This window comes from Melospiza melodia, chromosome 6, assembly GCF_035770615.1.
Source record: "Melospiza melodia melodia isolate bMelMel2 chromosome 6, bMelMel2.pri, whole genome shotgun sequence".
Taxonomy (NCBI): Eukaryota; Metazoa; Chordata; class Aves; order Passeriformes; family Passerellidae; genus Melospiza; species Melospiza melodia.
Window position 1 is genome coordinate 10,573,728 of NC_086199.1, and position 26,682 is coordinate 10,600,409.

At 47.3% G+C, this 26,682-nt stretch overlaps 1 protein-coding gene across 1 annotated transcript; it reads right to left on the bottom strand.

Annotated features, from left to right (window-relative positions):
- Positions 1–406: 406 nt before the first annotated feature.
- On the bottom strand, positions 407–24,330 carry EXOC3L4 (exocyst complex component 3 like 4). The gene is made up of 12 exons (XM_063159897.1): positions 23,841–24,330; positions 21,923–22,313; positions 18,405–19,053; positions 15,725–15,842; positions 14,631–14,756; positions 13,295–13,395; positions 11,877–11,972; positions 9,717–9,831; positions 7,647–7,769; positions 7,222–7,374; positions 5,718–5,839; positions 407–3,456 (listed from the first exon to the last, which is right to left on the bottom strand). The coding sequence occupies exons 2-12, from the start codon at positions 22,254–22,256 to the stop codon at positions 3,294–3,296; spliced, it is 2,100 nt and encodes a 699-aa protein (XP_063015967.1). The 5' UTR covers positions 22,257–22,313; positions 23,841–24,330; the 3' UTR covers positions 407–3,293.
- Positions 24,331–26,682: the final 2,352 nt, after the last annotated feature.

Sequence of the window (26,682 nt, forward strand, 5' to 3'; positions counted from 1 at the left end):
CACTAAAAGGCTCTTTTCAGGAATATTTTGACTGATTGATTATGATCCCCAGCTGGGGGACAGGCTCCTGGGCATTCACTGCAGTGTCTTGGTACTCTTCCTTTCTTGCTTCAAGTGAGTCTCTTTCCCATACCTTTCTTCCAGGGAAGAACAACTTCACAGAGCAAAACTGGTGAAATGGTGGCATCCAATGGCTGGTCTCAGATGGCAGATGCCAGCTCATGCACCCTGACTGCTGTCACTGACCTTTGCTTTTTACCCCAAACCAGAAAAAACAGTATTGTGAAACATCAGAGACCTCTGAAACAAAAAAAAAAAAACATCTTTCACCACCCACACAGCACTGTCAGCTGTGCCAGATCTGCCAACCCCCCCAAAATGCAAGATTCACTCCTGAGAAGCTAAGTCCCGAAAGAGTTTGGCTTTTTCATTTAGTTTGATGCTTTTGAGACAGCATTATTCACCAGAGATGCATCTGCACATAGTACCTTGGGCCATTTGGGGTAAAAGTGAGAAGAGTGTCATGGAGGGAATGTAACTCTGTGCTGGGATAGGAATAGGGATGATGATGTTTTTCTTCACAGAGAAACAACAAGCAGAAGGAATTAACATGGTAATAATTGAGCTTCTTGGCACTTTCCTACAAGAGACACATATTCCACATTTAAAAGCCCTGGGAGGCCTTTATTCTCTTTTTTTTTGTTGTTGTTTGGAATGTGAAATATGGCTGTAATGAACACTGGTTCTTCCACAGAAGACAGCTGGACAGCAGCAGCTCATTTTGGAAAGCACGTCCCTTCCTTTTTCCTTGCTCAGCTGGCTCCAGGGTCTGCTCTGCAGCCCAGACCAAGCATCCCCCTGCCCAGAGGTAGCCCTGCTCCTCACCTATCCTGGAGCCCCCTCTCCACTGGCACAGCTGTTGGGGCAGGGCTGAACCATGGCCTTGCCATAATGGGGTTAACCTTAACCTGGTTTGCTCAAGAGCAAGCAGCCAGAGAGCAGCAGCTCCCAGAGGAAGCTGGCTGTGTGCCTGGCACTCACAGGATGCCAGGCTGCAGGATCTGAGTATCCCAGGAGAGGCTGTGACAAAAGGCAGACCATTGTGCCCAGCTTTCCTCCATGACTTCAGGGGAGCAACTTGCTTTTATGAGGAAATGGAAACCGAGCACCTTATCTAATCCCAGGGACGGGCAGCTGGGGCCTGAGGAAGGGCAGGTGCTTTGTGGAGGTCGGCCAGTAAAATAATGAGATTGAAAACCTCAGTATACATTTAAATAATCCCCTTGGGAAAATGCCACAGCTGCCTCGTGTGAGGTGCTTGGATGAGAGATGCATATATGGTAAACAGAAATTTCTGATGCACAAAATCTCTCACTGAGGCTTTAGTGCCTCAAATCCAGCACTCCAGGAGTGCAGCTTTAGAAGTCTCAGGCCTGGCTTGCAAAATTTGAAATCCTCTTTGTATCATTCCCACTCAGTCAATCCTTCTAACAATAAGTGTAAGTCTCTCAGCACTGATGCCCCTCCCTGCTGCTGGGAGGGGGAATGTAGCTCACAGACCCATGGCGGGGTGTAATCACAGGATTCCCTGCTTGCACCATGTCCCCAGGACAGGGGAGGGGAGCTCCAAAGTGTTCATGGGCTCTGCACACCTAATGGGAGACTCAGAGGATATTTTACTTCTCCTTCTCCATAGCAAATACAGGGAGTCACCAAGCTGAGTGTTTGTGGGAATTGTCATGAGATGTACTGAAGAGTGATGCAGGGTAGAAATTCCACCCAGGATTTCCTGCTTCAGGCTCTCAATTTATACCTGATATTTCAAAGCCATGTTTAGAAAAACACCTTATCTTGACTGTGGAGGTAACAAGCCTTCCTTAGAAAAATTTGCATATGATGATTGTGAATTAAAGATGCACTCTATGCTTCTTTATCCATCAGAAATTTTCCCTTGGCCTGTCACCCTTGGCCTGTCACCAGTGCCTGCTGCTCACCCAGGCTGAAATTTATACTCATGGAACCCAAAGCAAAGAAAACAAAAGAGACTCACTGCTGATGCTGTAAGCTCTGCTGCCAGAAAAATTAGTGTTCAAGGCTATGCCATGGACACATTTATCAGTTTAGTAGGTCATAAACACATCTCTGTAAAGTCTTAGATTAAATCCTGTGGAGGGCAACCTAAAGGATAAATTGAATTAAATAAAATCAGATTTATACAGCTTTAGGCTGCTGAATGCTTCTTTCAGTCTTTCCTGCAGATGCTGGATGTAATGCTTGGATCCTTTGTGGATTTAACCCTGTAGCCATCCATGCCCATCAATGGGATGATGCTGGTTTACACCACATGAGGATCTCATCTGTAGCACTGTCTGTCCACCTCACATTTGGTTTCATACTGCAGTCAGACTGTAACAGATTTCTTAAAATGCGTTTAAACACTCAAGAAAATGGACTGGAGGCATGGTGGAACTTTCTCCAAGTCAAGGAGAACTTGGAGCCTCTCTCCACGTGGCATATCCAATCCAGACATGTCCGTACACGCGGAGATGTGATGGCATGAACAGATCTTCAGTCCAACAGGAGTTTTGCAAGGCAGTCCTTGACTGAGGAGAATCTGCTGAAAGGCCAGAGGGGCCATGGGAGCCACCCTGGAGGGGAGAGCATTCCATGTGCTGCGGGTCCTGGCCATGGGGTTTGGTTACCCAGTATTTTCCTCCCCAAGCAGGTTGTGGTTTCTGGCCTCAGGTCACAGCGTCATGACCTTGTGTCATGCCAGCTCAGTCAGGTGGTTTGTGGGGGAGGAAATAAAACTTGGCTCCTACCACATCCCTGCCCAAGCTCTGCCCCCTGGTTGCTCATGGGCACTAATTATGAGGGAGGCTCTTGCTCTGCTGCTGTATAATTATGCAGAGCACAGTCCAAGCCTTAATATAGGGCTGAGGCCTTAATATAGCTCTGAGTGAACTGCTTTTGATTTTCTCCTGTTCTTTGAAAATATATTTAGTCTTGTACCAAACAGTGAAGCAGCCTCCTAGCAATAGAATCCATATGGAATATGAGGTGGACACTGTGCCTGGGCTGGAGCTGCTGCCCAGGAGCTCTTACAGGAGGTTGATGTCTTGGTGCATTTGTTGTCTTTGGGTTCTGAACTCGGGGTAGTGAGTTCAGGAAACTGCTCCTTTCTCCATAGCAGTAAAAAATCTGGGTTTGCAGAGGAGCAAGGTGGGTTTGCCGATTTTGGATCCTGTGTAGAGGCAGTGTAGGAGGAGGCAGGATGCTGACTTTGTCCTGTGTTAGAAGCAGCTGCAAATTACTGGAACATCAATTTCAGCGAAGAGTGCGCCGCCCTTCCCTCTGTTGGAGCTCTCCCGTGCTTGGCACACTTGCCGCAAAATCGCCGCTCTCCTGGTGCGCCCCAGCACCCGGAGCGCCAGGATGGCCAGGATGTGCTCCTTCCTGCAGAAACCAAACAAGACCTGGCTCAGATCCGGCCAGCAAAACCAGCCCAGAGCAAGGTGGTTGTTGTGAGCAACCAGCAGCTGTGCTGGAGACAGAGCAAGGCTATAGCAAAGTGCCAGGGACCGACCCCTCACCGCACTGGAGGGGCCACCAGGAGGGGAGTCTGCAGCCTCTGGAGGTACCAAACCAGCGAGCAGCAGCTCCTGCCACACCACACTGGTGGGACAGCCTCCTGCTGCTGGTGCTGCAGGGAATTTCCTCCTCTCTCTCCACACCCGTGATGCCCTTTGTGTGTTTTCCAGAGTGGCTGTGGACCTTTTGTGTAATGATTATTTTGAGATGAGTAATGGAAGTGCTAATATTTAGGAAGCTGATAGACACTAATTAGATTAGAGCTGGAAAGCCAGCTTGGAAACATACCCTGTTCCAGTAATCTCAGTGTATACAAATTCAGCAATGTCTCTGAGAGCTCAGGGGAAAAATTAACAGGGACCTGAACAGGAAGCAATGCAGGTCCAGCAGGTTCCGCCTCATTTTCCAAACTTCATTGTTAAAATGATGTTACTCAATCATGGAAAAGCAGAAATTAAATAAACCAAGAGGACAAACCTTAAAACCTGGGTTGGGTCTGAGCCTAATGATGAAAAAGCAGCACAAATCACAGCCTTGTAAATTACTTTTCTGACTGGAAATTTGTTTTCAAATAACCATTGTTGATGATTAGCTGTCATTTACCTCCCCCATCCTTCCCAGAACAGGCACTGCCTCTTTCAGCTCTAGTCTGGCCACTGTTATTAAACCCTTATTGGGGTTTATGTATTTGGTTGGTTTTGTTTGTTTTTTTGTTTGTACCTATCATTTTTGTAAGATTGGTATGATCACCTAGGAAATTGCTCAGGAACAATTGTTCTTTACATGTCCATGTCTTGAATTCCCCCACACAGATAAGCCTGAAGAATACCTGAACCACCCAAGTTAAATCTAGTTATGAAAAATTTTGAGCCTCAGTTTTGGGGAGAGGTGAATATATTTAATGTGATCTTTTTTCTCAATATTTGAGGGTCCACTACAGTCTTCTAGCAATTATTTAAATCTTATGGATTATTTTGATTGCATAAATGTCATCCAGTGCTGAAACTTTTGGTGTTTTTTGTTCAGTTTTTTTTCTTTCTTTCTGAAATTACTCTGATGAAATGGAATTTATTGCAGTCTCTACTACTGATATTCATTCTCAGTGGTTGAAAGAAGAGCTGTAGAAGAGAAGGTAACTTCTGATTTGCAGCTGCTTAGCCATGCACAGAGCTAGTCACTTTCTTTACTTTTCCAGGAGTTTTACATTTTCCAGATGCAGCCTTGGAACAGAAAATGGAAAGTACAAAAGAAAGAATTTGTAATTTATTCCAAAATTTAATGGCTGTGTTGAGGCTGTTTCAGAAATTGCAGCTGAATTGTGTCAATGGCTGCCACACTTTGAGGTCTGGGCCTGGCAACAGGAGACAAACTATTTGCTCCAAATCTGGACCCTGCAAATTGGCAAACAGAGCTGATACTGGTGATGCAGGAGAAAGCAAACTGGAGCTTCACTGTGAAATAAGGTTCATTTAGAGCAATAAAATGGAATTCAGTGATAGAATGAATGGGGATGGTTCAAAACTGTGTCAGGGGATCTCTAGACTTGACATTTTGAAGCATTTTCTAAACGAGGTGCTGGAGCAGGCTTCCTAGAGAGAGAGGTAGTTGATGTCCCAGGCCTGTCAGTGCTCAAGAGGCATTTGGGTAATTTACATTAACAGGTCTTTAATAATTTAATACATTAACTTTTGGTCAGGCCTGAAGTGATCAGGAAAGTTGGACTGGATTATCACTGCAAGTCCCTTCCTAATAGACTGAAATAATTCTATTCTATTCTATTCTATTCTATTCTATTCTATTCTATTCTATTCTATTCTATTCTATTCTATTCTATTCTATTCTATTCTATTCCATTCCATTCCATTCCATTCCATTCCATTCCATTCCATTCTAAAATGAAAAGGCTTTGAAGGCAATTTGTGTGCATTATATGATACAGCACACAGGGGAAAAAATTAAAAAGTATGCAGCCATAAAATAATTGGGATTCCCTCTGTTGCTGGCATCCTGATCTCCAATGTGTGGCCACCAGCAAAGAGAAGCTGAAGAGCTCAGCCCAGGCACAGGACAAGTTGGTGCTGTTTGGGATGGAGCCCAACAATTCTGGCATCTGCCTCTTCACATACCTGATATCTGGATAGTCTTTGCACAGCTCCTTGACATATGCCTTGATCTTGTCTTTTTTCTTCTCCCCAATGATATTGGCAATGTGATATATGACAGGGAGGAGCCAGTCAGCTTTGGAGCCCTGTGGACAAAGAATCACATGGGGATGTCAGGAACAGCAGCACCTGCTAAATCCCTTTTTCCCTGCACGGCAGTGGGATGCACTGGAGTGACCAGGACTGGTGCAGGCAGGACAGGCTGCCTCAGGCAGGCAGCAGGGTGCTGGGTGGCAATGGCAGGGCACCCCTGGGGCTCTCCCAGTCCTGACCCTGCACTTCCCAATGCCCATGAGCACCCAAGCAAGGCAGACCCTGAGCAGGGCACTGTGGCTGTGGGCCAGCATGGTAGTGGATGCCAGAGACTTCACCTCCTACTGCCTTATAGTTTCATGTGCCTCATCTCCGAGATGGGATTTAGTGCCCTGGATGCCTGACTTTCCACAAAATCCAAATAATTCAACTTTGATTTCCCTGAAAATCACAGACTGTTGCTGGGATTTTGCTGAGAGATGGAAATGTTAAAGGTTAATGACTCAACCAAATGCAATCATTGATTTTGACCAACAGACCCCTAAACTGCAACAATCAAGTCTTGTTGCTAGATCTACAGGTGGTGATACCTTCCTCTCCACTATCTGCTCTTATCCTTTCTTTCTTTTCCTTATATATTTTCCTAAGTGATATTTTTATACTTTTATAATGTTATATTACTATAGGTAATAACCAAAATGGCTACATACCTCCTTTCCATTGTAATCAAATTGTTTTAAAATAAACCAGCCATACACACACAACTAACTATCTATCTATCTATCTATCTATCTATCTATCTATCTATCTATCTATCTATCTATCTATCTATCTATCTATCTATCTCCATCTATATATCTCACACCAGTCATTTAGTGTTATGCCACTCAAATCTGGCCCAAGGGATTTATTAACAGGAACCTCAGTTACCCCACCTTCATGGCTGGGTTCTAACAGTTGTCCCATCACAAAACTCAGACTGCCAACATTTTCTCCCCACACCCTGCTGTACAGGGACTGTGTGCCCAGATGGAACTTCTCATGGGACTCAACTCCATGAGCTGTATCCAGGGCAGGGACACTTTGGTGACAAAGTGCATCCCATGGTCTGAGGGAACAGGCCCAGGAAGCTGCCACAGAATAAGTGTGATCCTACAACACATGAACCACCGTATGCAGAGCTCCCTGGGAACACATTAAAACAGCAGGTGCTGCCATCAGAGAGCTGCTGGCTGCACAAGCTGAGAGGCTGCCAGGCTGGAATCCCACACCATGAACCTGCAGTAACCATCTTGCTCACTCTTTTCAGCACTTCTATGTTTCTTGTGGCTTGTCCTCCTCAAGAGCCTGCTGTCTGGTCTCTGTGAAGCCAAGTGGGAAAATTGCACCTCTGGGAGTGGGGCAGCCAGGGGATGCCAGGAGACAACCTCCATACCTGATCAATGAGTGCATTGTGAATGATTGCAGCTTCCTGGCTCATCTTTCTGCTCACTTGCTGACGTGTGTCCCTGTTCATTTTCCATCTGGGTTTGATGATCTGTGTGACATATTCCTTCACCACATATTTATGAACTTCATGTAGAAGGTCCTGGTTAAAAAGAAGCAAACCTCATGGGGTTTTTTTGTCCATTCAAGACCAAGGCAGTGAGAGAGGGCAGGGAAAGCCCTCAGGTCTTTGGCAGTACCAGGGAGGTACAGGAAGGCAGCACAGCATCAGCACACACTCACTCATATCTGCAGCCCCCAGAGTTATAAAGAGCAACCACTCTTGCAGAGGAGTCTGCAGGTCTCACCACAGCCTGAAGATGATGGTGTGGCCCCTCAGCATTCCTGTGCCCAGGTGAGGGACTGTCTGCCTACCTGTCCCTGTGGCTCCCTCATGTGCTGCAGGTGCTCGGAGAACTGCGAGACTGCCGACGCCAGAGAGTCCGGCCTTTCCGTCGCCAAAATCCAGCTCTTGCTCAGGATTTTCTTAAGGAGTGGCTGAAAAAAGACCAACTCACTGATGGCACAGGTGTGTTCAGAGTAGCTGATGATGCCCTAGCTGAAGGCAGCCAGCTATCCACCTGATCTAGGCTTGAACTGAAAGCACAGGGCACCCCCTCTGCATGGAGGCACACGAGGAGCAGGCTGGGTTTCTCTCTCCACCCCAGGCAATTCACACCCATGCCTCCCCTTCCTGGTAGGCATCCCAGTGCAGAGAGGAGAAGCATCACACCTTGTGCAGGAGATGTTTTGGCATTAAAGACTTATTTAGGACACCTCATTTCCTTGCTCTGTGCCACCTTCTGGTCCACCAACTCTATTTCTTTAGGTAAATAAATGTATTTTTCTAATATATAGGGGGAGAAAGAGATGAGAATGTTAATCACAAGCAACTCAGGCATGACTAGAACAGGCTGTGGTGGGCAACCATGTGTGCCAGTGTTACATGGAAACAAAAATTCACTTGGTAGTGAATCTCTTGGAAATCAGCTCAGTAATCCATGACCTCTACAGCATTTTCCTTAAGGAAATCAAGCTCTTTGTGTTCACAGTCCTTCCAGGAGGCTCTCTGTACTCCTGCAGACCTGCATGAAGTCTTGCTGGGATTTTCCTTCTGCTCCTTGCTCACATGTGGTGGTGGGGGAAATGGCAGCTGGGAGTATTTCCAGTTTTATGCCTCATGGTTAGGGATGACATGGGACTGAAGGCACTGTTTCCCATCTGTCCTGGGTACAGGGTACTCTGACCAAGTGTCCTTAACAGGTTATTTTCTTTTGTTGGGTCCCTAGAGCTAATGTACCCTCATATACAAACAGCAATATCTGCCAAAGACTTCTGGCACCCGGAAGACCCTTCCCTAAAGGTCAAATGCAAAATATCCTTTCTCTGGCATGTCCCCTTTTCTCTTCCTAGCTCTCACAATCTCTGTCTTTAGACTCCTGGCAGTCTCCTTCCCAATTATCTCCCCCTTGCTGTGCTCCCAGCCTGCCTGAGAGCTGTTTAGAAATGCTTTGATTCGGCCTCTCTCAGTTCTCACGACATTTCAGCTCTCTTGCTCAATGCCTTGGCTTGGGCCCTTTCCTCATCTGCTGCTTAGGCTCCAAAACAAGATCTGCAGTCACTGGAAAGTCCCCTTGGCCAGGAGGGCTTGGCTTAGGTTGGAGAAATTCCATGACTGTCCTAGTTTCTGGAAGTTATGTTTGGGGATTTAGAAAGTGAATTAGAATAAGTGAAAGGGGGTGGGACCAAAGGCTTGATTTCCCCCATCTCTTCTATAACACCAACTGGAGCTAGCAGACCCCAAGTGGCTGAGAGCAGAAAGGTTCATCTACAGCACCTGAGAAGCACAAACTTCATTGCAGCACATTGCCTTTTACACCTCTTAACACAAGTCAAATTTTATCAGTTTTATCAGTTGATACAAGACCTTTAGCATTCTCATTCTGGAACAATCAGTCTTTTGTCACCATGGGAACAGTGTGGAAAAATCACCCCTACCAGAATGAATTCTGTCCTATCTGAAGAGGTTTCTGACAGACTGAGATGGTAGATCTATGAATCAGTAAGTCAAAGTCCTGAAAAATCCAAATTATTTGATAGAAGGAAAAGTGTCCCATTGGTGGTGTTCAGTCTCCTGTGCTTCACTTCAGATAAAATTTTCCCCACTGCTTTGCCTGAGACTGAAAGCTGCTAAATATCCTTTTCTTTTGATTGCTATTAACAGCTTGAAAAATGTATCATTTCTTCTAGAAAAAAATTCCCAGAATGCTGGAAGTGTTGCTTTTTAAGAGGGATTTCCACAGGTGTGAAATACATTTTGGAGGGACCATAATGTCATGTGCTGCAAAATGAGGTTTAGCTGGTGAGACAAGGGAAGGGCAACGACCCTCAGCTGCTGCACATAACCCATATAATAAGGAAATAATGTGGCCAAGATCCTCTTACCTGTGTTTTTGTTCTTAATTTTGTTAAAAAAATATTTGTGAAGTTCCTTGTCAGAGCTGCCAAAATCTTCTGCAGTTCCTCAGTATTGACTTTAAACACTGTTTCCAACCCTGACCTACAGAGAGACAGAGATCACCAGTGAGTTAAGGTTAAAATGTAAACTATTACATGGCCCTAAGCGTGTTATCTGGATTGGCATGATGGATATTATTTTAAAATAAACTTGAGTTTCTACTACTTCCTCTTGGAAACACTTACTGAGTCAAAGTAATGGCTCTTTTTGCACAATCCTGTACACTGAAAATTAATCATAGATGAGTAACTGTGGTGAAAAACCCCCTCAGATTTCCTCATCAGGTGCAGCGCCAGTGCAGCCATGCAGAGCAGTTGCATAGGCCAGTTGCTTTTTCACTTGAGCAACATCTCTGCAAAATGATTTCCAGGTACCTGGGAGAGAACTGAGGGCTGTGGGGGGAAAGTAAATAATCAAGCCAGAGAAGGGAAATCTGCTGACCCTGTGTCCCCCAGAGCCTGATTCACTCCACACAATGTCCATCAGCAGCAGCTGGGATGGTAACTACAGGGATGGAAACCTGTGGAATTTCCTAAGGACAGTGCATACTTCTGCAATGTTTCACCTTACGAGAAAGAAAATTCTGAGAGGTTAATGAAATTCCTTGTGTGTGTGTGTGCTTTAGAGGCATTGTGACCTCCTGGCTCTCCTCTCACTTTCCATCCCTGTCCCACTGTAACATGCTCAGTGTTGGTGAGGAGGGGCACTGAGGGAGCACCACCACAAAAAAAAAACCCGCATCACCTGTGATGCCTGAGCATCCCTGGATGTGCCGCATCCACTGCTGTAACCACAGAGAACAGCAGGTTCCTGTCACTGCCCACATTTATGTCTGAGGCTGCCCTGGCAGGACTGCAAGGCACCAACACCATCCCTGTCATCCCAGGCTGGAGCTCAGGACTGTAACTCCAGTTGAACACCTGAAGTCTGGGTCCAGCATCCCAAAATATCGTGCTGTTAGGACACCTACCTCGGCCCCACAATTCATCACTCCGGGCTGATGAATGTTTAATTGACTCAGGAATAAACCCATCACCCAAACAATTCTAGCTCCCTGCCTGGGGCTGGCGTGTCCCTTCAGCCCATCCCCATTGCCCCGCAGGGAAGGGGCAGCGATGTCCCGCAGGGGCAGCAGGAGGCAGGGAAAGCCATTTCCTCGGCGAGGTGAGCATTGCTGGAGACACCGTGCCATCTAGAGACGTGCTGGCGGTAGTGCTCGCTGCGGATGGAGCCGTCTCGGCTCCTGCGAGACACAGCCCGAAATCCCCTCGGTCCCCCGGGCAGTTCTTGGCATGTTTAGAGAGCTGCCAAGCATGTTTAGGAGCGGTGCAGCAGCAGGGGCTGGAATTCGCACCCCAATCTTTCGGGTGCCCAGAGCCCACGCACTAATCCTGTGCTGTCTGGCCGAGCTGACAGACGAAAGCAGCACATCTGCATGGCAAAGATGTCCCCTGATGCTGATGAGCCCCTGGACCTCAGCACGGAGCTGATGGACCCTGGGACATGCACTCACTGCACCATCCTACTTATGGGGGAGTGCTGGATCTTTGACAGCCAGCCTGAGGATACCTGTTCTTCAGAGGCACTTTCCAACATGTGGGTTAAAGTAACTAATTCATGCAAAGCCCTGGAAGTTCCACATGCCAGGACTGACAGGCATTTATTTTTGGGTTGAGTGCTTTCATGGAATCTCCTCCAGCCCAGTGCCAAAGGCAGCCTTGAGGCCATGTTTCTGAGTTTATTCTGCTAACCTCCAAAACAAAAAAAAAAAAAAACAAAAAAAAAAAAACACAAAAAAAAAAAAAAAAAACAAAAAAAAAAGGAAAAAAAACTCCCCTGAGAATAAAAAAGATGCCCTGAAAATTAGTTCAAAACTCTCATGCAAGCATTGCATCCATCCATATTTCTGTCTCTTCACTCTTGTGGCTTTTATTTGCATCCCTTGGGGGGAATCCTCCTGTGAGATTAGAAGGGCTGGAGGCTGAGCAGCCACCAGGGCACCTCAGGGACAGCTTGGTCTTTCCTTTACAGATCCTGCCACCCCCCAGACCACAGAAACCCCAGTGGCTCAGGGGGAGCAGACTTACACCAGCTCATGGAAGCTGTTGATGTAGGCAACAAGGTGGGGCACAAAGCTGGGGCTGTCCTGGGCAGAGCTCCACGCCATGAACTCCTGCTCAAACCTGTAGGAAAATACAGCCAGGGATCACTAACGGTGGGGCACTGAGAATGCCTCATCTTCTGTGTACATGGTGGCGTCAGGAGACACCTGTGGCTGGCCCAACCTGTCCCCTCTGTATGCAGACAAGCTTTTCCCAGCTGTCATAACAAGTGTGTGCAGTGGAGGGAATAGATGGCAGATAATTGCGGGTTTAGGATGTGCTCGCTTGAGCAGGTACGCAGCACGTCTGGAGAGATGCCAGGGATGTTGGGAGGCCAAATCTCTGACTTTTCCTCATGCTGAGGGTTTAATTGCAGGTGTGCTACACAGGCTTATAAGTCTGAGCTTTCATTCTGCTGGCTTTTAGGGCAATATATTATGTGCCTTTTGAGAACATAGGGCTGATTTTATAACAGAAAATGTATAGGAATAGGGCAGCACACCTACCTTCCCTCTCCCCCAAACCTCACTGTGGTTTTTAGGTAGCTGTTTTTTTTGTAGCCCCAATTTCATGGGGTTAACAGATGTTTCACAGCCAGATCCACACTGAAGGCAGGAGGCTGTGTGCTCAGGCAGCCTTTGCCTGATGTTCCCATTCTTTGTCAGGGCATGAGCTGGCCCCAGCCTCTTGCATCTCAGGTTTGTTTAAGTAAAAGTTTAAGTTTCAGTGTTCCCTTAATCTGAGAGCCTTGGCTGCTCCAGCTTGCATTTGATGCAGTTTTTGGTTTAAAAAAATATTAAAAAATAAAGGAAAAAAAACTAAGGAAAAAAAAAAGAGAACAAAGAAAAGGGAAAAGAAGAACAAAGAAAAAAAAAAAGAGAAAACATTATTTCAGCAATTTCCTTTGGACACTGTGTAGATTTTAAGGGGCTTGGGAGGCAGCCCAGCTGTGTCAGAGGGTCTCATCAGCCCTTTTTTATGTCCATAGCCAGAGAAAACCACTCAGCAGGACTCATCCCAGGATACCCTTTTGGGCAAACAGGCTTTTGGTCTGAGGGGTCCATAAACACTGCTTGCTCATGACTGAAGCTGCAAGCGATCAGTATCCAATGTCACAGAAGTCCTGGGTGATGGGACTGCAGTGATCCCATCCCTTTCTAGGTAGCAGGTATTTCCCAGACCTTTGACATTAGATTTTTGGACTCACAGAGTCCCATCTGGGTCTGTTTATGACTCCCTCCAAGCTGTTTTGCAGCTGGGTTCACTGAGATCTATAATTTTCCCAGGAGCAGCCTTGTACCTGCTCAGTGCCAGTGTCTGGTCCAGTGCCTGGACCTCCTCCCTGTTTTTTTACCAGTGTGGGACTCATTTAGAAAGAAAGTACTGCCCAGAGCAGTGATGACCTTGGTATGAATTCAAGCAGCTCTGCCATGCACAACTCAAGCATTTTTGTTTCCAGGCCTCCACTGATAGCTCCAGATGACTTCACGTGCTCCCCAATGATCTAGAAAAGGGAATGAAGAAACTCCAGTGAGTGGGACAAGCACTGGTGAAACATCCTTCACAAGGATCTCAGGCAGCTTTGGCTGGTAAGAATGGCTCACCTAGCAAAGGGGCAAACAGCCAACTTGTTGCCAGGAGGTTTTCATTAACCTCTGGCAGTTTTAAAATTTGTAATGCAGAATGGGCCAAGAAGTACCAAATGATTTGTGATGTCATCATTCACCCCTAATGGCCTCATGCCCTTCTGCTGTATGAGTGTGAGTTAGAGGCAATGTTGGGGTGTCCTGGTGTCCTCCTCCTCCTTTGGGGGAAATTGCTGGAATTCTCCCAATCCTAAGCCCAAGGGGAGCTGAGCTGTCCCGTGTGTGGCTCCATGATAAGGGTGTCTATAAGCCCCATCCCTGAGGGCCCACACAAGCCCCCTTCTCAGGAGTGATACCAGGGCAGCACAGTGGGTCAGGCATCACCCTGAACTCTTGTTTGCACTGGAACTCCTCTCAGATCCCCATTCCCACAACCTCAGCTGCACTTCTGGACTGAGATGTGTTGCAGTCCTACTCTGGTACTTCCCATGGCCTTCTATCCATCTGCTAAATGATTTCAGACCTGCCTTCCCTGTGATCACATAATGTGTCACACTTCTCTATGGAAAAAGAGTCACATCAGTGGGCAAAACTCTTTGATTTTCTTTCTTTCTCTGTCCCTCTCTTTTTCTGTGAGTATTATTTAATTGAAGTGACTCAACCAATTGAGTGATGAGAATTAATCCAAACCCCTCCTGCCTTTATTACCCTGTAGTCCCTAAGCTAGTAGGGGCTTTTGTTTTTTGTACTGTTTAAATTGGAGTGGCTGTCACTGCCTACAGCCTTTCCCCAGCTTCCACAGCCCTGGGACAAAGTTGCTCTTTAAGCCAAAGGTTTTTTCAAAGAAACCTTTTCTTTCCACCTTTTTTCCAATTCTCTTTCTTCTTCCTAATCAAAGAGGTTTAGGGACTTTAAAATCAGTTGCCTATTATGTTGCTGACACAATTGACAGCAGGTTTAATTTGCAGCTAGAAGGCAAGCGGGAGAGCTAAAAGTTGTAATAAATGGCATTTTCTGCTCTAATGTATTCTGCCAGCGTGTGACTTACATAAATTATCGCAGGAGGCGGTACCTCCACCCCAGAAGGAAACGATCCAGTTTCCCTGGAGCCACAGAGACACCTCCCCCCCTTCCCCCCCAGCTAATTAAATACCGTTTGAATATCAAAAGAGACTGAGGCGTGGTAGAGGTTTTCCTCCTCTTCTACATGAACTTCCTTCTCCCACTTCTCTGTGACCTCCAATCTCAGAATGTTTCCAAAACAACTTTTGATTTTCTCCTAAATGTTAAACATAGGAAGGAAACATGCAGCTCAGGATAATGGAGCAAACACAAGTGCAGCACCTCGCTTCATTTTGCTCCATCAGCACGCACGGCATGATAAGGTGAGCAGAGTCACAGGCCTTGCTCCAGACCTCAGGAGAAACCAGGAACTGTGCTCTGTGTGTGCAAGGTACTCCTAAATCAAAGGAGAGTCATTTTCCTGGCAGGGAAACAGTGGATCAGCTGTTTGTTTGATTGCAAAGTCCTCCAGCAATGGAATGCACCAGGTCAGGATTAAAGGTCAAACCAGTCCTTTCCAGGGTACAGCCACTCAGGTAAGCAGCAGCACTGCTCAGTCCTGGCTGATAAATCAATCTTGTTGCTGGTGAAACAAAAGTGATCTTTCACCAGCATGGTGGAGCAATACTGATTTCATTCAGCTGGGTACCTTGAGCTCACCTTGAGCTGTGCCTTGATTCAGAAATGATTTGCAACAAAATGTCTGAGCCCAGCAAAGACCCAGGAAAGTCTCACACAGGGTGCCAGGCAAGGACTGCAGAAAGACAAGGGGGAAGGGGCTTCATCAAAGGATACAAACATGTGTTCTCTGGTGGGAATGCCCAAAGTCTGCCAATAGCACACCTCAGCTGGGCTGGAGGAGATCCTACACAGGGACAAGCTGCTAGAATGCCTTAGCCCCTGACTTGGCAATGCAAAGTACAATCTGCTGAAGCCCAGCAATGACCTTTCAGAAAGTGTCTGCCATACAGAGTGGGTCTGGTCCAGTCCTGTTGGCTCTGCTTGGCTCCCCAAGGTGGCACTCAGGAGTTTTTTGCTCTAGAGTACAGGGCACTCTGTGTGGGGCCAGTAGGACTCAGCACCTGGTGGGGCTGGAAATCACAATGTAGTCATGCAAGACCTCTGTCTGGGAGGCTGGGGCTCCTGCACCTTCCCTGGGGGGGCACATGGGGTCAAAACTCTCACCTTTGCAGAAGCAATGTAGTCGTTTTTCAGTTTATCCCAATCAGCTGGTGCTAACAGCAAGGACAGGTTTTCTGTCTTAACCTCTGGTTTGAGCTCAGGATGACCCAGAAAGAATTCACTGGAAAGAATCAAATGAAAAATTGTAATGCCTCAGAGTGTGAATAAACTGATAGAATATTCATGCAGCATGAGCTACATAATTACTAAGCCATGAGAAATATACTTAAAGCTTAAATTGTGCCGCTTGTTTTCAAGGTTTAACAAGAAAATCTTTCCTTTCTATTCAAAATCCTAATTATTCAAACCCAAAATGATCTAAGGTTCCAGCCCACTTCAGAAATCATGAGACTTCTGAGTTGTTTGGACATGAAAAGTGCTATGAGAATTTACTTTTTAAAATAAACAACGTGAAGCTGACTCATTTGACTAGAAGCTTGCAAAATGCCTTTCAGGGTAATTCCTGTAGTAGTGCATTGCTCTGGAGTTAGCCCATCTCCTGCCTCCCCTGCAGTGTCACATCACAGCTCATGGCAGCCTGTGTTTGTCCCTGTGCACTGTCCTGACCCAGGGGAGGTGGCAGAGCAGGACCTGGAGGGCACTGCCATGCCTGGGACACGAGCCACGCTCCCCTGCGGATGGAAGTGGTGGGTGGACGTGCAGCTACAGATTCTGACTCCAAAAAGGGCTCCAAAGCTGACACCAGACTTTGCTGCTCACTTTCCTCTGGACTGACATGTAATCAGGCCAGCTGATTAGCACAGGAGCAGGGGAAGGGAGGGAGTGCCTGTGCTCCTCTCTCTGGGGCGGGAAAAATGTTATTAGCCTGTACAATTGAATGTGCTGCTCCTGCAACCTGCCACAGACTGTGTAGGCACTGCATCTTGCAGGGCAGTGAAGGTGGAAACGAGAAAGAAGAAAATATTCATGCCTTGATGAAGTTGGAGCCTAAATTTTGAGCTGTCATCTTGTTAATGGAGGAACACGCCTGCAATGTCCTTCACACAGCCTGCACATTTGCTCAGCCACCAAAAAGGGTTCCCATTGCCACACCAGCACTGTGCCCACAGCTGGGTTCAGATACAAGTGAGGACTGTAGTGTACAAGGTCAGGCTGCTGCAGTGACTGCTCAGCATAAAATAAGTCCAGCCTGCTGGTAGTGTCCTGGAGTCAATGGTTCCATGGTCATGGTTCAGATTTCCCAGAAAGGAACATCTCCACACGTGGAGCATTGCACAACCCAGCTGCTGCCAGAGCCTGCTGTTCCTTTTAAAGGAGAACACAGATTTAAATATGGACTCTCCACCACAACTGAAAGGACAAATGTGTACTCAAGGGGCCTATTCAACCTCTTTTTTTTTCCCCATTTGTTTGAATTGTAACATGAAAATGAGTTTAGGTCAGTCAATCTCTTCCTTTTTGATTATTTATTCCAAGAGACAATGAAGTGTTTTTTTGAATGGGAAAATCAAATGGAAATAGCCAGGTGATTGCACCCAGAAGAGCCAGGTGATTGCAAGCAGTGCCCAAAACAACTGCAAACTCTCAACAAACCCTATCACAGCAATTATGGCAGGGGCACTTTTCTTTGGTACAGAACCTGGCAGCTGAAGCTAATTTTTCTCTTTCTCTCCTGCAATGCCAGGGTGAGGTCATGCAGGAATTTCCCTTCAGATGAGATCTGCAGGGATTTGTGATGCTGAGGGGGTTACACACATCATTATGGTCACCACATTCTAGGTGGGTTTTAAGAGCAACTGGGTTAAGCTCACAGAAGAAACCTCTTGAGGGCTGTTCAAAACCAAGACCACCTGCAATGGAAATGTTTCTTACCCAAAAGCTACCCCAGGCTAGGGGTGTTCTGGGCAACAGTGTGCTGCTGCTTGCCCTGCTCTGTCATGCCTCCTTCCTGACCATTTTGACCCACTGTTTGGCTCAGTGCTGACACTCCTGCCTTCACTCCTTCTTTGTTTTATTTGAGGGGTGCCAATGGCTTTGTGTTTCTCCCTTCCTTGAACATCTGGTTCAGGCCATACCTGGAGCCCAGCTACCAGGTCAGACACAACTTTGCTTTGACAGGGCTGTTTTCCCATGCTTATTTTCCAGACCCCTGAACTGCAAGGATGTCTTATGTCTTAAACCCCTCCCATTCAACCAACAGATACATCTGAGACAGAGCCTTTGTTTTCATGTTTTCAATTACCTCAATGATGTCTTGACTCCTTTTAGAGGACTCTGACCCCATGCATGGGGGTTAATGTGGCCCGTTTCCAAATGTATCACAATTTTAATTAAACAGGAAGAAGATATCCCCCACAGGCCCCTGCCTGTGCCTGGAAAAGTCACTGAACAGCTGTTGGATCTTGCAAAATACATGCAGAAAGGAGCACGTTTATCAGAGCAGGTTTATCAAATGCAGGGAGGGGCTTCCTGGCACATGGGAACAGCAAGTGGGACGGGGAGGGGAAAATGGGGTGATGTAGATCTGTAAAAAGCAGCAAGTGCTTTATCCACAGACCTTTGTCCCCACCTATTAACAGATTTGCTATCTGGCTCCACTGTAGTCACTGCATCTCGCTTGCTTGCTTGGAAAACTGAGAATAGCCTAGTGCTTTTGTAGTACCCCACAGCCCCATGGCTCCCCAGAGGAGGCAGAGGCATTGTGGCAAACACAGCAGCTCACCTGTGGTAGGTGTTGGCCACCCAGTTAAGCAAGGTGTAGAGCTCATGGAAGTCCAATGGTCCCTGGGAGAGTTCTTGCAAATGTGAGGCAATGGCATTGTGAAAAGCTCCCACATATGTGTCACACACCTGGTACTCCTCTGGATAGCATTTTTTCACTGATGACTTGATTTTCAGTAAATCTTCCCTCAGGTGTTCCTGGAGGAAATGTAAGTGGAAATCAAGCCAAGTTTCTTGTTCCCTTGATGCCATGGGTGCCTTCAGGACTCTTTTTCTTGCACTCTCATTGACAGCTTCCCTCCATTGCTCCCTCCACTTTCTGGGCCTGCCCAGCAAATCTGAGCCAGGACGAGCAGCACTGTCTGTGCTGGAATGAGCTGCTTCTTCAAGGGCAATTAAAGTCACCATGGAGGTCAGCATGGTATGCTGTAAAGTGGGATCCTCCAGTGTTTCCTCCACTATGGACTTGATTGCATTTGTGATGGAGTTATAAAGCAAATCCACATCCTTGGATTTCCGTGCAAGCTCCTGGGGGTTATCTCTGTATTTCTCAGAATCTCGGTCAGAGATGGTCTCATCTTCCATTAGCTTGATACTTGCAAATGCTTGCAAAAGTTGTCTTTTCTGAATGAGTTCATTGATTTCCATTACTGCAGAAACAGGGGGAAGGGGTTGGGACAAAGCAGGCATTAGGTTACTGACAGGTTGGTAACAAGATGCCTGACAGGGAGACTTCCAGGGGGCTGTTCAGAGTAGTCAGGTCCCAGCAGTGCCTCTGAGACTGCCCCCAGGCCTCCCTGATCTCCCCAGCTCCTCTTGGACACAGGAGAGGAAAAAAGTGGGAGAGCAATCTCTGCAAATTGAGCCACATCCCTAAACAGCTGGTTACAGAAACAGGAAACATCAAAAAACCTGCTGATAGCTCTGCAGGAAGGCCTCAAGCAATGGCTGGTGAGGCTGCACAGAGGGACACTGGAGGCTCAGGATGCATAGAACTCTGCCCCTCTGGCCCTGTCCTTCTGCTTGTGTGGAGATGAGGTGGAACTGGCAGCAGGAATGGTTCAGGATATGCCTTACCAGCAGGATTTCCTTTAGCATGGGTGTCCTTGTTTTCCTGCATCCCTGGCAGGGACACTGGGAGGGAGCACAGCAGGACAGACCCTTTTGGGTGTCCTGAACTCTTGGGTCAGGTCTCTCTCTCCATGGTTATGTGTGTCCCAGCCTACCCACAAGCATGTCCTCAGAGACACCAGGGCCTGAGAGAGCCTCCTGTCTGTTAGCCCACAGTCAGGTGCCAAGCACTGCCTCACACCAGTGATGTTTTTTTCCCAAATGCTGAGCACTGCTGTCCCTCGGTGGTTTGGGGAGTTGTGGGCATTGCAGGGGCATATAAACCTGTGGCTCTGTGGGGCTCCTGGTACTCAGGTCTCACTTGGGCTTCTCCACCTCCTTTGTTTTGGCATCCACTGCCACAATGGGCTGGTGTTGGCTAGGGAGAAGTCACCCAATACTGCTCCTCCCAAAGTGGCTGAGGTCTACTGAGTTTCCCACCTTTGTTTTGTGAAGTCCTGCTCATGCAAGAACCACTGCCTATTTGCCAGTAAGATAAGAAGTATTTGCCACGTGTTGAGGAGATCCAAGAGCACTGTTAGCTTTTGAGAGACCCCAGGAAGCTCTCACCCTCTCCACCTCCCTGACAGATGCTTTGAACAGGAGATCCCACTCTGACACTGGGCATAAGATAAATACTAAAGAGAAGGGAAAGGGTGTCCCTTAGGCACGTGTGGCCACTGCTTCTGGGACATACACAGACAAAATGATACAGAAAAATTGGAGAGCGCTCAAAGAAGGACTGGCTCATAGCACATCATTTCTGCCCCTAGGCTTGTCTGCACACAGGTTTTATGCCATATGTACTAAGTAATCTTTGTAGCATAAAAGTATTTTTATGAAGACAGAAATATGCCAAATAACCAAACTACTGATGCATCACAGAACACATAGATCTTTGAGTGCCTACATGGTGCTACAGTTGCTTCTGCACTCACAAAGGAGGGAAATTCTACCAATTAACTTAGTCTCTTCTAGATAAATTAATATAAAACCTGTGTTTACACAAATGCTTGCAGTGAGACACTAGAGAAATACATTCTGTTCTGTTTATCAAAGTGAGAAAACACCATTTAATCACCATCTAGGATAATTATTTAGGGAGGTGATGTTGGGTGCTAAATGGATCTTTAATTCAGCAATACAAGATCAGCCAGCTGGTGGTTGAAGGAAGACAATTGAAAGGCAATTAACTATTATGCAGCTTAATGGTGCACGTGGTGGAATCTCCATCACTTGCCATATTATCTCAGGATGGGCTGTGTTTCTGACAGAGCTGCTCTAGTCCAGGCCAAACACAAGCTATTGGGCAGAGAAAGGGCTTTATTTGTGCAATTTCTCAGCTTGTTTATTTCAGGAGATCAGGAAGCTTGTGATAACATTTTCTGCCACTCCTCATCTCTGACCCTTGGAGATCAGACTAGCCAGGTTTGTGAGATGGGCTCTGATCCAGCTTACCAAGCTCACAATGTATCAATGTACAGCAGTAAATCACTTCCCAGCACAGCAGAGCACATTACAGCAGTGAGGCAGTGTCAGCCCATCTGATTCCTGTGGCACTCTATGCAGTGCACCAAGAATTTCTTTCTGGAAATTTAGGCTGAGGAAAGGCCGAATCATGTTTCACCTCAGTCGATCTCCATGTGAATGCATTGTAGCACCTCTGCCTTGAGAAGGTGGAGGGACAGCAGTGCTCAAACCATTATCAAAGTCATTGCAGTCTGCTCACACCTGGGGAAAGGTGAGAGCTGTGCTAAAGGGAATTGTTATAATTTGTCTGAGACCTATCTATAAAATTCTGACAAAACACATGAGAGTAACCAGCCTGAGGAAGACCAAAATCAAATACTTGCAACACTGCTGTTGTGAGGACAGGTGGAAAGTCAATGCAAGAAAGCAAAATATCTGTGGAAGTCTCTTTGCAAGGCAATCTCTAAGATGAGGAACCAAAGTGGAGCTTCCAAGCCAAATCAGAGCCAAACCATCTTTCTTCCCCTCCAGGCCTTGCAGCACCCTACAGAGCACAGTTGGAGGACCATCAGTCTGAGAGCTGAAGAGCAGAAATTGTCCAGGACAGCAATGCAGGCAATAGCACACTGCACTTGTAGGCATTGTCAGACCAGCAGTTCCCAAGCTGTGCTCAGCAGCCTGGGGACTGATCTGTGTGATGGGCAATACCACACTGACAGGTTGAGAGGCTGGCTGCTGATATGGCTGAACTAAAGCAGGGGAGGCCACAGAGCAGCATGTTCAGTGACAGAGCCTTGCCCAGGCTAGGCTGGGTGACACACCAACATGCAAGGGGTGCCCAGTTCTTTAGCACCTCTGTTGGGCCCAAGCCTTGCACACTGTAAATTAATGTTACATTTATCCTGCCAGGAAAATGGCACTGCTGGTTTTATGTCTTACCTGAAAGAGGTTTGGCTTCAATGGGCTCACATATTTCACCAACCTTCTCCATGCTATTACAGATTGTGGGTTTGTTCTCCTCATAGCTCCTGAGTGTTTGCAGAAGTCTTTTTGCATTCCAAGTGCCACCATCTTCCTTCCCTTTCTCTTTCTTCAGACTCCGTCTTGATTTCCGGATGCTCAACAGGGTTTTAATGCCTCTTTCAAAGAACCCACTGTCCCTGCTCTGCCAGTCTGAGCTGCTCAGTTCAGAAATGACCTCCGTCTTTTCCTCCCCTGGACTCTTGAGTGGAGAGGCTGGTTCTGAGGTCACACTCCTTGTGTCTAACTCCATATTTCTATTTATCTGGTCCTTCAACAGGAGCTTTACCAAGCAGGTTGATGGCAATCACTGAAATGCATAAAACAGCAGAATTAGAGATGTCCTTAACAGGGTATTAGTGTGTCTCCAAAGTCAGTCCTGGACTGAAAATCTGGGCCATTCCTTTCCTGTGCCTAAATACAAGGACAGAGCAAGATGTTGTAGCCTGTAGCTGCTGAAACAATTTCTCTACCCACAGACAGCAGATGCTGGCCTCACCTTGTGCTCTGGAAAGCTTCACTTAACTCCATAAAACAGGCAAGTGACAACTATTTCTCCAGCACCAAGGAATCATGAGATATCAGAGATGTTGAAATTTGTGTAAACATACCATTTCAGTGAGTAACCAGATATGGTTTTACTTTCCATTCTTCTAGGTGGATTTCCAGCCATGTAGGAACAATAATCTTCCTGAATCTCACTGGGTTGTTTCCACTTTCTGATGTGAATATGGCATCTTTGGGTTTTGCTGCTACTTCTGCCCTGCTCAAACCCTGCTGCTGGAGGTGGCCCAGGGGTGAGTGGTTCCCAGCAGGTGGCTGAGCTCTGCTCTAGCCCCTTCCACCAAAGCCACAGCTGTGTGTGCACTCTGAATCGTCATGGTTATAGCACAGGAGGCAGTACAAGGCAGGAAGGGTTCACGTCACTCATCTTGCCTCAGAGCACTGCATCTCAGAATGCCAAGGATGGGGATCTCCAGGGTCAGACAAACTCTGCACAGGCCACAGGGGATGCTGCAGGAGATTCCAGATTTCCTGTCAGTGTTGCTGGGCTGCAGTCACAGCCTCTGCACTTGCTCAGTTCCTGCCCTGCTGCAGACAGCCTCCCCTCTGCCCACCCCGAGGGCTGCCCAGGTGTTTGGGAAGAGGGGGGGAGAGAAGTTTTGCCTTCCCTTGCTTGCAAAGGGCTCCCAGACCAGCTGATACAGCCCATTCACAGAGACATTGTACATTGTACATTGCAGTGCCCTGAGAATGGAATATGTCACATTTCTCCAGAGCAGGCTTAAGGCAGCTGAGTGAACAGTTCAAATTATTAGAAACACCTATTGCTTGAGGTGACACAGAAATATGCCTGTCTTGGGTCTGTCCAGCTCACAAAAGCCAGAGATTGAAAAACAATTTTAGTCAATAGACATATTGGGACTCTAGAAATAGATCTCCTCCTTCCTCAGTCAGAGTTTTGCTCCCTTGTGCATGGGTGTTTCACAGGCTGTGAAGTGCAGGGATGACATCTTCCATGGGTTTGCTGAGCTACTCGCCCAGTGGGGCCCAGACCCTGCCTCACACACTCTCACAGGAGGGAGTTTAACCATTCACTGCCTTGCTCAGGAGCTCACCATCACAGCCCATACAGAGGGTGGGAGGAAGAGGAGGGCACCCCATGCCCAGGGATTGCAGTGAAAGGAGGCTGAGATCCCAGCTCAGACTCTGCTGGGGGGTTCTGCAGACAGAGCAGAGCAGCAGCAATGCCCAAAGGGGTGAATGACACAGTGGAGAGAGCCAGGGGAAAAGGAATAAAAGGTGTGAGCCCACGAGAAAGGAAAGGAATACATACCCCAGGACTGACAGAAGTGATCCCCTCAGCAGCCAGCTGGGATAGCACAGGTGTGATCCACAGAACGTGGGAGCAGCTCCGTGCTGCGGGAAATCCAGCGAGCAGCGCTGCAGGACAGAGCTCCGGGCCAGCTCAGCTGACTGGGGCACCATCCCTCACACAGAGGGGGCTCCCTCTGGGAATGGTGCTGCTCTCCATCCTCCTTTACCCTCTGAAAAAGGCTGTTAAAAGTGGAAAAAAAGGTCTGTCTGCTCCTGCCCAAGAGCTCCAGCACCTTCACTTGTTTGATCTCTGGAAAGGACTCAGCACTGTTTCACTTTCACTACACTGAGCATTTAAAAGAAGACGTGGGGGAAAAAAAATCCAGATTAATTATTACCCTACAAGGTGAGACAGGGCCTCGAGCCAGAGGTTCTGCACTGGGGTGAGCTGCTGCCTTGAGATGGCCTGGGGCAATGAAGACAAGGAGGATTTCAGGATGAAGTTCTGTCCTGATAGGCTGAAGCCCCACATTATCCGGGTAGGGGGGTTCAAAGCAGCTCCAGAGCTGCTGTGTTGGATGGCTGCATTTCACCCCTTTCTGCAGGTCTGAGTTTGTGCAGGTCACGGGTGGTTTGGTCCATGGGTGGTAATGATTGCCAGAGCTGGGTGAGGGACAGGGAGTAATGTGTCCCCTGGTTAAATATTATATATTCACATCCTCCCGTTGCCCTGTGGGCACTTATTTCCAGGGGTTGCTAGCCCTGGATCTCTCCATTCTCAGAGCATTTGGGAACTTTAGAGGGAACTCAAAGCAAAAGAGCACGAAAAAAAGGGCCTTGAAGGTTTAAACAACATTAAACACAGTCACTTGGTTTGTCACTGAGTTGTGTAAAATGATTTAACCCTGGGGCTCCTTTAGTGCCAAGATAGAGGCAAGTCAGGCTGCCAGGTGTCCAAGGTCCTGGTGTAAAGCAAGAGACGTATATCAGGAGGTGCCACCATGCCATGAGCAGTGTGCACTTCTTTGCTTTAGAAGCTTGCCAGCATGCCACCTGTCCCTGTGATAAGGGACATCAAAGAGATTAGTGATGGATAGATGCAATAAATGGCATTTGGACTTTGTGCTGTGCAGAGGAAAACAGAGGGAGGGAATGGAGGATAACAGTCTCCTCTACCTCTGGGAGAGACTGGGTGTTCAGGAGATGGAAAGTGTGTGGGGTGGGAATAATTATGATCATATTAAACAGGGAAGCATGGCAGCATGGACTTGGTGTGAAATTGCCCTGATGGTGAGATGGGACTGGGCAGAGGATTGTTTGTGGCTGCCCCATGGTGCAGGGGGAGTCCTGCCTGAAGCCTCCCTCAGCCAGGGAGTGCAGTGCTGAGCTTTCTGTCCTTGGGCTCTTCAAAGTCATGTGTAAGCCAGACTGCCCTGTTGTACTGGGGAAAACCATTACTGATAATGCTCCTGCCACCTGGCAGGCTGACAATGTGAACAAAGGAATGAGCTGTTTATTCAGACACAGGTTGAGGGGTGGAAATCCCCTTTGGACACAAAGTCCAACCAAACCTCTTTCCATCTAGGTTTTAATTGCCTCATTCACAAAATATTTACGTGGTGTTGGTTTGTACAGACAGGCTCACTGTGACTGGTGTGCTGCTGGGCCTCTCTGGGGGCTGTCAACTACCCCAAGACACAGCTAGCACCAGAGCCTGCTGGGATGTCAGACAGAACCCTGAGGGAGCTCTGAGTCTCACAGTCTGGGTCACCTCTTTCCCTACAAGCCTTTCTGGTGCTCTGTCCTTGCAGCAGCTCTCAAGGAATGCTCCTGTTCCTGGAAATGCCAACAGGGCAATGCTGTTTCCAGGTGTCTGTCCACAGGAGGTCATGGGAAATGAAAAATGTACTAGGTTTTGCAGTTGTTTTCCATTTTTCTTCAATTATGACAGCGTTCTGTCAAGTTGTAGGTGCATTAAAATCTGCAGGGGTGTTGCTGTCTTACAGCTCCCTAATGCCCTGCACTCACAAACCTTGGTGAGGCTTTCAACTGCTGCTTTGCCTCCTGACCCTTTGGAATATTTGGTTTGGGGTTTATTTGATCCCTCATCTTTTCTCTGTGTCTTTTGCTCATATTTATTTTCTTCTTTCTCATTTCTTTTCCTGCAGTAACACCCATGGAGCAGTGTAGGACTCCAGAGGTGCAGTGTTCCTTGGCAGAGGTGAGGGGCAGGGAGAGTGGTTTGGGGAGTCCTACAATTCCCTCCATAGCACTGAGGTTTTCATCAGCTCCAAAGACCAGGAGAAAAACATATTGCTGAGGCTCCAGGGGAACACTGACATGATGCATGGTCAGAAAGCTGTGCCAGATGCCCCCTCACAGCCTCAGCAACCCAATTGGCACAGCCCTGGTGGGGCCTGCTGTGACCCACTCCCTTTCTGCAGGTTTCTCACTTGAAATCTCACCCTGTGTGGGTGGAGGAGACCCCAGAGCTGCAGTGATTTATTGCAGCAGTGAGGTTTGATATTTTTAACAGCATGGGCAATGATGGATAAGGCAAAGACATGCTTGGAGGCTGCACATGCCTATGCAGCCATTTCCTCCTGAGGGGTGGTTTGCAAGGAAATGAGAGATATTGTTTCACCTGAAATATTTTTCTTTCTGCTTTTAGGTTGAGGGAGGTTTGAGCCTTAAGCTGAAAAGTCCATTTGCAGGAAAGAAACTGGTTGTGATTTAGAGGCTGGCTTTTACAGAAGGGATGCTGGCCCCCAGGTTTCAGTGGAAGAATTTGGGAGGTGCATTCCTGCAAAACACAGGAGTGTTACCACATCTGGGAGAGGATGTGGTCCAGACCTAAGGAT

Excerpts from the sequence above, each read along its gene's own strand:
- EXOC3L4 (XM_063159897.1), bottom strand. The coding sequence starts at position 22,256 with ATGGAGTTAGACACAAGGAGTGTGACCTCAGAACCAGCCTCTCCACTC. Across the intron at positions 19,054-21,922 it reads TGAAGCCAAACCTCTTTCAG|TAATGGAAATCAATGAACTC; the intron begins GTAAGACATAAA and ends CTGTTTCTGCAG. Across the intron at positions 11,973-13,294 it reads CTGCTTGAATTCATACCAAG|GTTTGAGCAGGAGTTCATGG; the intron begins GTCATCACTGCT and ends ATTTTCCTACAG.